The sequence below is a fragment of the Cervus elaphus genome, chromosome 11, assembly GCF_910594005.1.
Source record: "Cervus elaphus chromosome 11, mCerEla1.1, whole genome shotgun sequence".
In the NCBI taxonomy this organism is placed as follows: domain Eukaryota; kingdom Metazoa; phylum Chordata; class Mammalia; order Artiodactyla; family Cervidae; genus Cervus; species Cervus elaphus.
In genome coordinates this window covers 100,569,073-100,584,483 of record NC_057825.1, presented here as the reverse complement: position 1 = coordinate 100,584,483, position 15,411 = coordinate 100,569,073, and the positions used below count along the sequence as shown (strand labels likewise).

At 51.1% G+C, this 15,411-nt stretch overlaps 1 protein-coding gene across 3 annotated transcripts; it reads left to right on the top strand.

Moving 5' to 3' along the window:
- Positions 1-352: 352 nt before the first annotated feature.
- Positions 353-14,162, top strand: LOC122704043 (myelin and lymphocyte protein-like). 3 transcript variants are annotated; one of them, XM_043918750.1, is made up of 4 exons: positions 353-625; positions 9,665-9,832; positions 10,917-11,039; positions 13,864-14,162. In XM_043918750.1, the coding sequence occupies exons 1-4, from the start codon at positions 533-535 to the stop codon at positions 13,957-13,959; spliced, it is 480 nt and encodes a 159-aa protein (XP_043774685.1). In that variant the 5' UTR covers positions 353-532; the 3' UTR covers positions 13,960-14,162. The 3 variants fall into 3 exon arrangements, with proteins under 3 accessions (XP_043774685.1, XP_043774684.1, XP_043774683.1); XM_043918749.1 differs by lacking the exon at positions 13,864-14,162 and adding an exon at positions 11,380-12,171; XM_043918748.1 differs by lacking the exon at positions 13,864-14,162 and adding an exon at positions 11,377-12,171.
- Positions 14,163-15,411: the final 1,249 nt, after the last annotated feature.

Genomic DNA, 15,411 nt, shown 5'->3' with positions numbered 1-15,411 from the left:
GAGGCTCAGCACCGCCCCTGCAGCTGTGGGCAGGCCTGGGAACTGGCCCCTCCTGGAGCCTGGAACCAGAGGTCCCAAGTACTAACTCACCCAGCAGAAAGACGAAAGAAGTCCACCTTAAGAACAGCTGGAGCAATGGTGACCGGAGGAGTGCGAAGACAAGGAGTGCTGGTTTCTGACAGAGACCATTCTTAAGGGATGATGATCATCACTTGCGAAGAATCAAAGTGTGCAAAGCGCCTAGCCGAAGTAGTTTTGTTAGGCTCGGGTTTGGAGGTGGAGCGCAGACCTGGGACGCAGGAGCCAAGTCCCCGCCCTTATTGCCGGGTGGTTCAGGGTGAAGCCCGACGGTCTAGGGCGGTGGCAGGGCCCCGCCGGCAGCAGCCTAGGGCTTCTCTTTCCTTGGCCCCGAAATCCCGGCCTCAACCCGCGCGGCTGCACCCGGGTCACCCGGCTCCCCGAGCACGTGCTCGGTCAGCGCGGAGCCAGAGACGCGCGCCTCTGATTCCGAGGCGGACACCCGCGCGCCTGCATGGCCACCGGAACGGCTTCAGGCGGCAGCCGGCTGCCCAGGGGTTCGGCGGTCTTCACCACCTTCCCCGACCTGCTCTTCGTCTTCGAGTTTGTGAGTCGCTGAGCGCCAGGGAGGGCGGGATGGGACGGGGTGGGCAGTGCCGTGCGCTCTGCCCGCCCGCCCGTCCCGGAACCGCACTGGTCCGGGAGCACAGGGTGGGATAGAAAAGGCCGGTGAGGACTGTCTCTTCCCCGCCGCCACATGCAGCCTTCCGGCCCCTTCTAGCCCACGACGACGGGGAGACCGTCACCGGAGCTTAGGTGGAGAAACCAAATTCACACGGCTCAGTGGTCGGAAGCTGGCCCGGGGCCACCGGCAGCGCGCCGGTACCAAAGCTGCGCTCCCAGCTTGCTTCCCATGGGCTTCTTGGCGATCGACGTCCTTGTAGAGGCGCCCAACTCTCTCCATGGTTAGGATTTTGTTTAAAAAATATAAAAATTGACAAAAGAAAAATTAAGTATTACCAAAAAAGGTGTGGAGATAGGGTTGGTGTTGTAGGAGGAACCGAATCCGGATTATTTTCTCTTGGACGTTTCTGGTGAGTGAACGAAATTGTGGCAATCTGGAAATGATAAAACCGGCCGTCGTTTGCTCGCCACAGTCATTGTGCCCAGTGTGAGGGATGGAGGGAGGGAGAGGGGCCTGTGAGAGCCGGGCCCTGACTTGGCTGACCTTGAGCATCCAAGAACTCCTGCCCATGCGGTTGGTCCCTCCTTACACTGGAGCCGCACAGCCTCAACGCGAGGCTTCGAGGCTGCGGGGAAAGCGCTTCCTGCTCTGGGCTCCTGTGAAGTGCTCCCTGGGGGACTCAGCCTAAACTTCCCAGGGCCTCACCTAAAGGCGGTGCAGGGAGGCGGGGGCGGGTGTGGGGTGGCAGGCAGGCTGTATTTCTTCTGTGGCTTTAACGCCAGAAGCCATGAGAGACATTTCCCTACACCCCCACCGCAGAAATGGCCACCTGGAGAGTCTGTTGGAAAAAAAAACGTCCAAACCTGTTTAGAAACGGGTCCCCAGCTTCTTGTCTCCTGATTGTCAAGGAGATGTGAACAGAAAAGGGAGCAGGTTCTGTCTTCCATGGAGGGTTGGGGGAGATGGCAGAAGGGTAGCCTGGTTGCACCCTTGTGGAGGAACTGGCATCTAGGAGAAACCTTGGACACCTCTGGACCTAGCCACACCATTTGTAGGTGGGGACACTCAGGCCCAGAGTGGAAAGGACTGGTATCCACTAGAATATTCCTTCCCAGACCACTCATCTCTGTGCTTTCACTCAGCACTGAGCCTGTGCTTGCCCGAGGCTGTGTTTCTGGAAATAATCCTGTAGAACCTATGACCAGGGAATAAGCAGTGAATGGGTGGTTCCTTCAGAGCCTACTGTATATACAAAGGATGCTGGCTAAAGGTGAGGTGTGGTGGGGCAGAGAGATTTTTTAAGCAACAAAAGGACTTGCTAGTGTCTCTAGGTTGCCCTGATGAGTGGCTTGCTCTACCTTTGTAACTGTTTGGGGAGCATTATAACAAGTCATGAAAGTGTGCGTTAGTTGGGCTTCATGCAGAAGACTCTGGTGCGCCCTCCTCCTCTTGCCCAGACAAGGTCTGGCTCAGGTGGCGGCAGGTGTGTGTGCTGGGGGTAGGGGGATCCTGGCGTCGCAGAGGGACAGCCTCCCAGCGCCCTCTGCCTCCTTTGTCATCACCGCTTAGTGGGTGGAGTGCCCCGGAGTGAAGGACGAGCCCAGCCTGCTGGGGGGAGTCTTTGGTGATGAGGAGGATCCCCCTAAAGCAACAAGTAGAAGTAGAAAACCAGGTGTAGGAAACCTCAGATCTATGGGCTAACCTGAAATGAGTCATTTTGATGCCTGCAGATAGTAGGGGCTTCTAGGAGAAATGTCTCCTTTGCCCCAAATACTCCTCTCACACCTGTCTTAGAAGTAATTTTTTTCTCCTCCCCTGCTTTCCAGCTCACACCCCTCCCACTTCCAGAGGGCCCTGGATGCCTCAGTGTCATCCCAAATTTTTTACTTCCTCCTTGAACTGGGGATGGGCTCATAGGGTGCCTGGGAGGGCAGAAAAGAAAGCAGATGCCCGTTCTTCATATTTTCGTCTGTACAAGTTGTAGGCATACAAAGCTGTATGTGTTTTGATGTGTGGAAAGAGTAGAGAACTAAAGGGCCTAAGAAGCAGCTGGCCAATCTGGGAGGGTTGTTTATGTTTTTTTAATTATGAACTGTTTCAACAACAAAACATACACAACCCAGTGAAGAAAATGGACAAAAGACTTGAATACACAGTACTCCAAAGAAGACATGCAAATGGTCAATAAGCATGTGAAAAGATACTCATCATCATTAATCATTAGGAAAGTGAAATCAAAGCCCCGCGACCACTGACCCGTTGAGCAACAACTACTGAGCCCGCAGGCCCTGGAGCCCGTGGTCCCCTGCAGTGAGAAGCCTGCGCAGTGCAAGTGGAGAGGAACCCGGCTGTCCGCAACTAGAGAAAGCCTGCACAGCAATGAAAATTAAATAAGTAAAATGTTAAAAACAACAACAACAATGAGCTACTACTTCACATGAAATTAGGACTACTGTTGTCAAAAAACTGGAAAATAAGTACTGGCTAGGATGTGGAGAAATTGGGACCCTCAGACATTGCTGGTGGGAATGTAAATTTGTTCAACTGCTAATTCCTCAGAAATAATTACCAGCCGTCATCACAAAAATCTACGACAATAATGGAGAGGGTGTGGAGAGAAGGAAACAGGTCCTACACTGTTGGTGGAAATGTAAATCGGTACAACCACTATAGAGAAGAGTAGTATGGAGATTCCTTAAAACACTAAGATAAAGCTACCATCTGATACTGCAATCCCACTCCTGGGTGTATAGCTGGAGAAAAACACGGTCTGAAAGGAAATATCCACCTCAGTGTTCTTTGCAGCACAGTTTAAAATAGCCAAGAAATGAAAGCAATCTAAATGTCCATTGACAGATGAATCGATAACGAAGATGTGGCACACACATGCAATGGAATATTACTCAGCCATTTAAAAGAATGAAATAATGCCAATTGCAGCAACATCAGTGGACCTGGAGATTATCATACTAAGCGAAGTAAGTCAGACAGATATCATATGATATTGCTTATATGCAAATCTTTTAAAAATTATACAAATGAACTTATTTATAACAGACACAGACTCACAGAGAATACATTAACGGCTATCCAGGGGACTGGTGGGGGCAGGGATAGATTGGAAGTTTGGGATTGACATGTACACACTGCTATATTTTAAATAGATAACCAACAAGGACCTACTGTATAGCACAGGGAACTCTGCTCAATATTATTTAATAACCTCAGTTGGAAAAGAATTTGAAAAAGAATAGGTACATGTGTATGTATAGATGGATCACTTTGCTGCACACTTGGAACTAACACGACTTTGTTAATCAGCCATCCTCCAATATAAAATTAAAATTTTTAATTAAAATTTTAAAAACAATAATTACCACATGACCCAGCAATTCCAAACCTAGGTTTAAGATCAAAAGAATTGAATACAGAGACCTGAATAGGTTCATAAACATGCATGTTTATAGCAACTCCTTTCACAATAACTAACAGGTAGGAATAGCTCAAGTGTCCCATCAGTGGGTGAATTAATAAAGAAATTGTGATATTCCATGCATTGGAATATTACTCAGCCTTAGAAAGGAATGAAGCACTGATCCATACTACAGGGTTAATAAATCTGAAAACGCTATGCTGAGAAGCCAGACACAAAAGGTCACGTGGTACTGGATCCCATTTATATGAAAGGCACAGAATAGATAAATCTGTAGACATAGAACACAAATGAGTAGTTTCCTAGGGCCTGAGAAGAGAGAGAAATGGGGAGCAGTTTAATGGGCATGGTGTTTCCTTTTGGGGTGATAAAATGTTTTGGAGCTAGAGATGGTGGACTGCACAACATCATGAATGTATTAAATACCGCTGAACTGGTCAAGGTGAAATGGGTCATTTCCTGTTGTGCCAATTCCCCGTCAATTTGCTTCTTTAAATAATTTATCTACTTTGGCTGTGCTGGGCCGTCGTGGCTGTGCAGGCTTCTCTCTAGTTGTGGAGAGTGGGCTTGCTCCCACCGTGGGCCGTGGGCACCTTCTCTCCTCGCAGAGCACAGGCTTGACGGCGCGCGGGCCTCAGCCGCGTGGGCTCCGGAGCATAGGCTCAACAGTGGCCCACGGACTTAAGTGCTCCGGGCCACGGGGGGTCTTCCCAGGCCAGGGATCAAACCGGCCTCTCCTGTATTGGCAGGGGGATTCTTTACCACCGAGCCACCAGGGAGACCCTTCCACTTCAGCCTCTTAAAACTTAAGAACTATTTCAAATATTATTGAAAAGTATATATGATATTTTTGGAGAAGGAAATGGTAACCCACTCCAGTATTCTTGCCTGGAGACTTCCATGGAAAGAGAAGCCTGGCGGGCTACAGTCCATGGGGTTGCAGAGTCGGACACGACTGAGCGACTCACACTACACTATATATAATACTTTAATGAATACCCATGTAATTATCACTCAGCTTTGTCAGATCTTAATGTTCCTCTCAGTATTAAGGAAATAGAACTTTCAGATGACATCCAAGCCCCCTGGATATTCTGCTTATTACTGTCTCTTCTCCTTCCAGCTACAGAACCACCCCTGGGCTGAATGTGTGTTCAGGGTTAAAACTTGACTGCACCCCTAACTACCTATGACTACACGTGGTGTGGTTTTATGTTTTCTCACTTTATGAAAGTTTTGTTGCCCTGTACATATCCTTCTGCAACAGGCTTTTCATGCAGCCTTGTTCTGAGATTAATACATCTTGACACTCTTTATCCATCTTCTGTTGATGGGCGTTTGGGCGATTTCCAATCTGCTTCATTTTGATATTGCAGACAACACTGCCAAAGAACATTCTTGTATTCACTTTACTTGTATGTTGGGAATTTCTTTCACGAACACACAGAGATTTGACTTGCTGGGTCATAAGGGTTGCACATCCTCCTATTCCCAGACGTTAGCACATCACTGTTCAAAAGGGTTATTCTACCTTACATAGCCTGGGAGCGGCATTACCAGGAAGCTAATAAATATTAATTAAGCTCAGGACCCTTGCTTGCTCGGGCCCCTTCTAAGACTCTGGCTTGCTTTGCATTCTTTTAGAAAGAAGGTTCCCATACTGTATAACCCTCCTGACTCCCACCAGCAGCTTATCAAAGTCTCCATTGTTCCCAGACCTTGCCTCACTTGGTAGAGTCAGACTTTGTAATTTTCTTCTAGTCCAACGGGTGTGAAAGTCTTGATCAATTTTTTAAATCTGTGGTCCAGTGAGTTGTTGCTTACTCCCAGTCTGTATTCCCATACCTGACTTCCCAATAGCCTGGGAGTTGCGGATGCCAGACCTTCAGCCTCCAGGTCAGCAGGATGGACACCACTCCCCTCCCAAGACCAGGACACCGCCCAGGAGCAGGGAAGAATGCTATCTCGGGTGCGGCGTGGCCGCGCTCCCCAAGGCCTGCACCCCGACCCTGGGGCCCCTGACCTCTGAAGCCTGCAGGGTCGTCACAGGAAGAGGAAGGCAGGCACAACCCGGTGGTGAAAGCCTGTCTCTGAGCCACACACACCACGCAGCTGTTGCCAGAAGTGGGGTCACAGAACAGGGCATGCTGAGCCAGGGGAGGCTGGGGGAGGGGCACTTCCTCTGCAGTTCACCAGCCCCAGGGCCGAAGGACCGCTGGGAGCAGGAGCAAGGCTCGTGGGGCAGCCTCCTCTCCACCAGTGTGACTCCTCCCGGCCATTTCTCAAGCCGACCCTACATACGAGGGCAGTGTCATGGTGAACTGCTCTTGCGTCACCCTGTGTAACTCTCACACACACACAGAGGTCCTGACCTGGGCTCCACAGCCAGCCTGTCGAAGCTGGCACTCAGCAGCTGTGAGGATGTGAGCAGGCAACTGTGCCTCAGTTTTTGCATCAATAAAATGGGGACATGACAGTATAAACCTGTGGGATGCTGTGAGGAATAAGTGAATGTCATATACACAAAGCTCTTAAAACAAGTGATGCACACAGTTACTGTTCAGTAGCAATCAGGTGCAATTATTAATTTATTAATACCTCAAATGCATGGTCTGAGATCACCTGGCTAGTGTGTGCTGAAAGGAGGCAAGCGGAGAGGGGGCAGGGGCAGTAAGGATGATCCATACCATCTTTTCTTTAGATGCCCTTCTCAGGCAGGACGTTGAGTAGATTTGGGAGTGGGTGAGGCTGTTGAGGGAACATTTAACTTGTCTCTGGGGTCAAGTACCACACAGATAGCCTATCTCAATAGGGGCGTCCCAAAGACTCTTCTCACCAAAGAGGGGAACGGAGGGCAGAAGTGGGTATGTCCTCTGCTAGGAGCTGCTCTGGCCAGCCTGACCAGGGGTGGTGGCCAAGGAGGAGAGGATGCTGTGGCTGCCCTTCCTGTCTTGTGCCTTCAGGGTGGCACCAGCATGGTGCCAGGACCCTGGGGAAAGCTTTGTGAATTCTGAGCACATACTAATAGCAAATTGCTATATCTGCCAGAAGGCCTAGGAGCAGTTACCACTGGGCCTGGTTTAGGTTTTCAAACATGATTTGTCATCGTGTCAGTTTATCACTGTCTGGCAGCACACTGTTTCAGGGCGAGGGCACCTGCTGGCACAAAACCTTGCCCCCAATCTCCCACAGCCTCCATCGTGTCCTCCAGCTGCCTGCTGATAAGCCAGACACTGCTGATCGAGGGACCTGGCCAGAAGGGGACCACCCAACCAGCTCTCACGTCTGAGGACTCCTCCGTAAGACAGACCAGCCCCTCCGTGGTCTCTGTTCATGGTGCCCCTTTGGTGTGGGTGCCGGTGCAGCTAAGTCCTCTGTACCCAGCTGACCTGGAAACCCACTCTGAGAGCACCCTCTCCTGTACTGCAGGCCAGGCAGGGTCTGTCCGCTGCCTGATGCAAGACTCTGCCCATGCCCCTGGCACTCAAGGGGCTCTCTGAGACACTAGTTCTCAGCCTGCGTCCACAGGAAAGGGACTGGCGTTTATCTCCTACCTGGCTAATGTGTTTGAATCAGAAGAGAATCCTCGACCACAAGGGCAGAAAAAGGGTAAAACTGACAACCACACCCATTCCCAAAGAGAGAACCTGAGGCCCTGCAGAGCAGTGCCATTGGCTGAGGGCGCTCTGCTCACTGCGGCACATGCACTGTTGTGAGCTTGCCGCACGGCTGGCCCCCTGGGTGCCTCCCATCAGATCTCCTGTTTTTCTTGCACAGAACCCACTCCTGTCTGATCTAAGCGTCCAAGGATTTTTGTCTCTTATGGCTGACATTCATATTTTTCATGAAACCTCCTTATTCTTCTGTATCCTGCTGGGTAAAGCCAGTGGGCACAGGGAGAGAAGAAGGTCCATCCAAACGAGGGCAAGCCTGTCTACAAGCCCCTGGCTTTGTGGATCTGAGGTCATGACCTCTACATCTGTCCGTATGCTCCTGGAGCTCACTGACCCTGAGGACACCAAGCAGAGTGTCTTCTGGATGACGACAGGGGCAAGAGTTCCCATCCTCAGCCCGCAGGCCCTCAGGAGGATGGTGCCAAGTCCTGCAGCTCCTTGGACCCTCTGACTGCAAAGCCATGTCCACCTGTGTCCCAGCCCAGGCCTTTTCTGGCTAGGGAGACTTCACTGGAATGGAGATGGACCAGGAGAAGGGGAGGCAGGTGCAGAGACTCCCAGCACAGTTGTGCCTTGTCCACAGGGGGAGCTGGACTGGGGCACTGAGGTCATGACCCCTACATCTGTCCTTACGATCCTGGGGGCTCCCCAACCCTGAGGACACTAAGCAGGGTGTCTTCTGGATGATGACGAGGAGAGAGTACTTCTCTCATGCCTGTCCTATGTCATCCAAGACCAGGACCTCTTGGGTCCTGGACTTGGACATTTAGGGGCCAATTTTTTTTAATGCTAATAACATAGTGTAACTAATTCATTTTGCAAAGTAAAGACCAAAAGGATCAACTAGTCACTACCATTTTATAAAAGAAAGGATATTTTTATATCAAAAATACTTGCTGTTATTCAGTTGCTCAGTCATGTCTGATTCTGTGACCCTATGGACTGCAACACGCAAGGGTTCCCTGTCCTTCACCATCTCCCGGAGTTTGCTCAAACTCATGTCCATTGAGTCAATGATGCCATCCAACCATCTCATCCTCCGTCATCCCGTTCTCCTCCTGACTTCAATCTTTCCAGCATCAGGGTCTTTTCCAATGAGTTGGCTCTTTGCATCAGGTAGCTAAAATATTGGAGCTTCAGCATCAGTCGTTCCAATGAGTATTCAAGGTTGATCTCCGTTAGGATGGACTGGTTGGATCTCCTTTCTGTCCAAGAGACTCTCAATAGTCTTCTCTAGCACCACAGTTCAAAAGCATCAATTGTTTGGCACTCAGCTTTCTTTATGGTCCAGCTCTCACATCTATACATGACGACTGGGAAAACCATAGCTTTGACTATATGGGCCTTTGTCAGCAAAGTGATGTCTCTGCTTTTTAATACGCTGTCCAGGTTTGTCATAATTTTTCTTCCAAGGAGCAAGCATCTTTTAATTTTGCGGCTGCAGTCACAGGATTTTGGAGCCCAAGAAAACAAAATCTACAACAGTTTCCATTGTTTCCCCATCTATTTGCCATGAAGTGATGGGACCAGATGCCATGATCTTAGTTTTTTGAATGTGGAGTTTTAAGCCAGCTTTTTCACTCTCCTCTTTTACCTTCATCAAGAGGCTCTTTAGTTCCTCTTTGCTTTCTGCCATCCAAAAGTTAGGAAGGATATAACCTCAGAATTAGCTCTTCTAATGATAAAACTGGATGGCATATTTCCTTTCTCGTGCTAACGAATTTTTACCTTGTATATGACTCAGTTTGCCCATCTCACAAATGGTTCAGTATGAGGATTAAGCGGGTTAACATTTGTAGCCTCTGGGCCTGGGCTCTCCTGGTCCGACCCTCGCCCCTTCTCCCCCCTCTGCAGGTCTCTGGGGGGCTGGTGTGGATCCTCATCCTCTTGGCCCAGGTGCCTGTCCCCCTGGTCCAGGGCTGGGTCCTGTTCGTGTCTGTGTCCTGCTTCATAGTCACCACTCTCCTGCTTTGCCTCTACATTGTTGGTGCCCATAAGAACTGGAGTTTCTGGATCACCCTGGTGAGTCCCGCCCTGCGTGTCCAGGGGCAGGGGGTAGTGATGGACACTCCCCTGGGAGGCGGGCTTTTCCAGTGCTGGGTGAGGAGCCCTCCAAGGCCGAGCAGCCCACAGCAGCCCAGGGCTCCCGCGCAGGAGGCTGACTGTCCCCGCCTGGTTCTCCGGGGGCTGCTCTGCCTTCTCCTCTGTGATCTCCCTTCTCCTGGAAACCAGCAGCCTGACATCCCTCCCTGTCCCTCCCCCACCTGCCAGGCGTCGGTCGGCGTCTCCCACCGCCCAGCGGGACCAGCTTTCACCTCCAGGAGGGGCCGGGGAGCCGGGGGATGGGGGTGAGGGGTGGGGGGGGTGGGTCCTGCTGCCCCGTGTGAGGAGTGCTCACTGCCCCGCTTCCGTCCCGCCTCTAACGCGGGGTCACCAGAGAGGAACCTGGCGGGGAAGAGGGATGGCCTGTGATCGCTCTTCGCGTGAATTCTGCCTGAGGCCCGTGAAGGGGGGAACTGACACCTGGGTCACCTGCCCTGACCTCCCTTGGACGGGCGTGGGGCTGTTAGCCAGGCCCCGTACTCTCCAAAGCCCTCCAGCCTAGACTTAGAAACCCCCTCCATTCACAACCACTCAAAGCCCCGTTCTAGTACGTTTTTCCTTTTAACCATACCTGGAGCCCCACTAGACTACCCCCCAAAATGAACAACAAAACAATGGACACGGCCTAACCTTCTCCCTCTGCACTGGCACCAAGACCGCATCTGAACTCCGGACCGTGACCACGGATAACACAGCTCATGTCCAAATCCAGTTTCCAACAATCCAAGAGGCCCTCTCCCGCCCTTACTAGATCTCATCTCAGGTGAAAGCCCCTCCTCCTTTAAGGTCCTTGCTCTGCCTCCCAAACCAGCTAGCAGCCCTGGTTAGTTAATCAGTTCTTGTGAGAAGGGGGCTGGGGCTGGACCGGAGGTTGGGGCGGGGAAGGGGTAACAGAGGGGCCTGGCCAGGCAGGGACAGGTGGGGTCAATGGGCCCTCTGGGACCACAGCTGCCCACGTCACCACGGGCACCCCGCCTCTCTGACGGCCCTTTCTGACCTGCAGGACACAGCCTACCATTGCCTCGCCGCCCTGTTTTACTTCAGCGCCTCTGCCCTGGAAACTCTGGTCACTATCGGCCTGCAAGACGACATATACAAACACTACAGTGAAAACATCTCCGCTGTGGTGAGTCCTCAGTTCAGCCTCAGTGTTCACAGCTCCCGCCGCCCACTGATGGGGGCTCTGAGCAGAAGGGTTCCCGAGTCCTCCCTGGAGGTTCTTAGTTCACTTAATTCTCAACCAAGTAAACCTTCCCCCCCGATTTCTGGAAAAACAAAGCCCCAGAGAGGGGAACTGATGCACCCAGATCCCCTCGGGCACAGTCAGTGCTGCGGTGCCCAGGCCCGGGCTGGCCAGGGGTCTGAGCCTGGGCGGGCTTTGAGGGGGCAGATGCGGGAGGGGGCGTGACCGCGAGGGCCTGCACTTCGGAGCTCCTGTGAACAATCTCATTTCCCCCTCACAGCAGCCCGAGGATGCAGGTGCTGTTATCACACCCATGTCACAGATGGGGAGCCAGGCCCCAAGAGCGTGCACAACTCCCCCTGGGGTGACCAGGAGCTGGAGGAGCCTGGGGTCCAAGTGTGAGCAGAGTCTGGCCGCGTGGGGTCCAGGCTGCCCCTGAGGGCCTTCCAGGGACGCTCGCGGTCAGGGTGGGGACAGCGTTGAGACCAGGGATGGGAAACTGAGCGGCCAGTGTCTCCCAGGCCCTGGCTCGGGGGCTGCGGGGAGGCACCTCCAGGCACAGCATGTCCAGGCCTCCAGCTGTGGGTGTCCGCTTCTGGGACTAGACCTTTGTCTCTTGTCGACGGCATCTCCTTCCTGACAGCTCTGAGAACCTGTGCAGTAAGACGGTGTGAACTTCACACTCATTCTTTCTGCAGGTCTCTTGTGCCTCTGAACCTCAGTTTGCTCACCTATAAAATGAGACAGCAATTCTTTTTGTTTCCCTGGAGGATGAGAGAGCTATTAAACCACTTCCTCCCAAGACTTCCCAGGTAGCAATGGGTAGAACAGGGGCTGGAACCTCCCTCACCCCATTAGGAGAATAGATGGGGTGAGACTGTGTCCTGGGGGCACCTTGCCTGCAGGTCCCTAAGCTCTAAAAGGAACTGTGGGGACAAGACCCCTTAGTGGGCCATGAGTTCATGACTTTTCTCGTTGCTGAAATGGATCAGAATGACAGGGAATTCAAGAGAGAGGGGACATATGTATAACCTACAGCTGATCATGTTGATGTATGGCAGAAACCAACACAATATTGTAAAGCAATTACCCTCCAATTAAAATGCATAAATTAAAAAAAAAAAAAGAATGGCAAGGAATGAGAATGTATTGTTTCCTAGAAATCTTCTCCAGAGTTGTGCTTGTGTAGGCTTGCATCAGCGTGCTAATTCATATCAGATGTATTTCTAACCATGAACATTGTTTAAAAAACAAGAAAAAGTTGAAGAAACATTACTCCTTACTTAGACCTCTAGGAAACCCTGAGGTCAAATGTGACGACAGGCCACAACATGACCATCCTAGGTGCCAAAGCTGTGCCCCCGCACGCCTTTTGGGAAGGGTAGGTCAGAGGGCAGCAGAGGATGAGATGGTTAGACAGCATCACTGACTCAGTGGACATGAGCAAACAGGAGGTGGTGAAGGACAAGGAAGCCTGGCGTACTGCAGCCGAAGGGGCCACAGAGCCAGACACACCTGAGTGACTGAACAGCAGAGGTTGAAATAAAACCCACGGCGGGGGCGGGGGGTGCCGCTGGGCTCTGGGGAGGGGGTTAGTGTGGGTGCCCTTCCTGCTCCGAGGGAGGGGTCTTGGGCAGAGAGCCTCGAAGCCTGTCTGCTCGTCCCCAGGGGCCCATCCCCTTCCCCGGGGAAGCCACACACTCCCCTCAGCTCCCAGCCGCTCCCCAGTTCCATAAGCAGGGCCCCCTCATGGTCCCTGGGACCCCCTCAACTGTCCCACAGCGTGGGAGCCTCTCCCATGTTAGTTCATCTCCCAAGATGGCTCCCAACGACAGCAAGGCAGCAGCTGGTTGCTCCTCCTTCCCCTGGGAGGGTCATCCGCCTCCTCCCTCACCTTCAAGGGACTGTTTCTTCACCCCCCACAGTAGAGAACCCATCGGTACCTCCCTCATCCCAACCCCAGCAGCTGGAAACTCCTGACCCCACACCCAAGGTCAAGCCAGATGCAAATGTTTGCTTGTGGGCAGGCAGCCCTCAGGGCCAGCCACTCGGAGCTGGGTGATAGGATAGACGGTGCCCCAGTGAAAACATGGCAGGTCAGGGCCTTGACCAGGCAGTGTGACCGTCTGCCACATTTCTCAGCCTCTGCTTCCAGCAGCTTTCTCAGTAAGCCCCCTCTTTTCAGCAAAAGCTCAAAATTCCTTCTCCCCATGCCAGTCCCTCACTTCCTGTGTCCTGGCTTCCTGGCCTATGCTTGTGAAATTCAGGATCTTAGCATAAAATTCTCGTGGGGGTCTGAGGATGTCCAGGCAGCAATGAGACCTTAAGCAGAGCCAGCAAACCCACGTTGTCATATTCTCTGAGCCAAGGCTGCTGGAATCACAGTTGGCAGACTCGGGTGGTCCTGGTGTGCAGGAAGGAAGTTTTCCATGAAGAGCAGGGGATATTCGCCTGCAAGTATCTTTGGAGGGGTCTTGAGGGCCCTCATTTCCAACTGGGTGGCACCAAATGGAGATGTGTGATGGTAGATGGCTGACTTTGCATGCCAAGGTCAGGAGATGCAATAGGTCACCTGGAGTCGCTGCCTAGAGCGTTCTGGGCTACACCTGGGCTCTGCAGGAAAAGATGACTATGTGAGTGATGGGAAGCAACGGCAGCCCACACACTTCAGGGCCAAGTGTCATGCAAGCCGCCAGCCCAGCTTGGAAGGCCCAGGACTTGCCCTCCACCAGGCACCCCCAGTAATGGTTATTTTTCTTGGTTTCAGGTGTTCTCAATCATAGTCTCACTGCTGTACGTGGTCCATGCCGTGTTTTCTTTAATCAGATGCAAGGTTTCCTACAGGAACAGAGAACATTCCTGAAAACACAGACAATGGTCACTAATCAGGCTGCCTTCCAGCATAACATTTGAGGATGCAGAATTGCTCTTGATGGTGGAAAAGGAAAACAAAAAGCGACATTCTCTCTGTGGGTGCTATGTTGACTATTCATGTACCTTCATGTCAGGGTAAAGGGCTCGTTACCTTTAGCCTCCAAGAGTTGAGAGGTCTTTCTAGGGTCATTTCCTATTGAATGGGGTGGTGGAGTGGGAAGTGGGGACTGTGATCTGAGAGACCACAAAACAAGGATCCCCCACTGGTCCCTGGACTGAGTCTTTGTTGCTGTCGATTGCAATTTTCCATGGGCTCTTTTGAGTATCCATCTTGCAGCATGTTTCTAGGTCTTCATGGATACCTTACATCTTCAAGGATATTCTAGTTGTCATAGAGAATAAAACTCTCCCAGCAAATATTTACAGATGTGCAGGATGAAACATGATAAACTCTTCAAAAATTTATAAAGTGCCTTTATGGTCAATCCTCTCACGGGGCTAGTTCTTGTTTTTTTTATTCTCCCATGTGAGCAACACCATCATGTCAGCTTGCTTTCTAAGGAATCCTTGCTTAGACCAAATCTCAGAAGCAGCATCAAAGGGCAGTTCAGATGACAGCTCTTTGTTATTCCAGAGTAACTGTACCAGAAGAGGCCACTTTCACTGAGTCTACTTAAAACTTCAGTTAAAATGTTACAGTAGGGACTTCCCCAGTAGTCCAGTGACTAACACTTCACACTCTCAATGCAGGGGACCCAGGTTCAATCCCTGGTCAGGTAACTAGATCCCACATGCCACAACTAAGACCCAGCACAGCCAAATAAATTTTTTAAAATGTTGCAGTAAATTAGGAGCAAAAGATTTGATCAGGGCTTATACTGAAAATTTTAAATACAAAGAAATGATAGGAAGTTTGTCACATATTTAACAAAATTTGCAACCAAGTGTTGACCGAGAAAATTTCATTTTTTCATAAAGCACCCGTGATGCTAACACAGGCTCATGTTCAACCCCAACAACAACAAAAAAGAAACTGCAGGCTTAGTTGAATTTCTGAGGTTTTCTCAAGGTTTTGAAACTTCAGTCATTCTCTTTATAAAGAAGCTGTGACATGCTTTCTCTCTTTTCCCTTTTCAGTTGCCAGTAACACTAAAGCCTCGTTAGTCCCAAGCTTTGCAGAAGATTCTGACATGACTTTCTCATTCCTCAAATCCTGAGTCAGTTTTATAATGTGCAGTTTCATTGGGCATTTGATTTGCATCTTCTTTGCACTGGATGTAATGAGGATGGGAAGCCTCAAAAAATGCCCTCCCTGTTTTCCCTCACCCAGACCACTCGCCTCCCTACCCCTAGCAAACCTTGGTCCAGTCTTCCTGCTAGTGCATCTCACTGCTCAGCTCTGTCTGCATCCAGCTGTTTAGGAAGTGTCTGCAGGTGCAAG

What these genes read in the sequence shown, in the direction of transcription:
- LOC122704043 (XM_043918748.1), top strand. Translation starts at nt 533, where the DNA reads ATGGCCACCGGAACGGCTTCAGGCGGCAGCCGGCTGCCCAGGGGTTCG. An exon ending in TGCTCTTCGTCTTCGAGTTT is followed by an intron (nt 626 to 9,664) that starts GTGAGTCGCTGA and finishes CCCCCTCTGCAG; the next exon opens with GTCTCTGGGGGGCTGGTGTG. An exon ending in GTGAAAACATCTCCGCTGTG is followed by an intron (nt 11,040 to 11,376) that starts GTGAGTCCTCAG and finishes TCCCCCTCACAG; the next exon opens with CAGCCCGAGGATGCAGGTGC.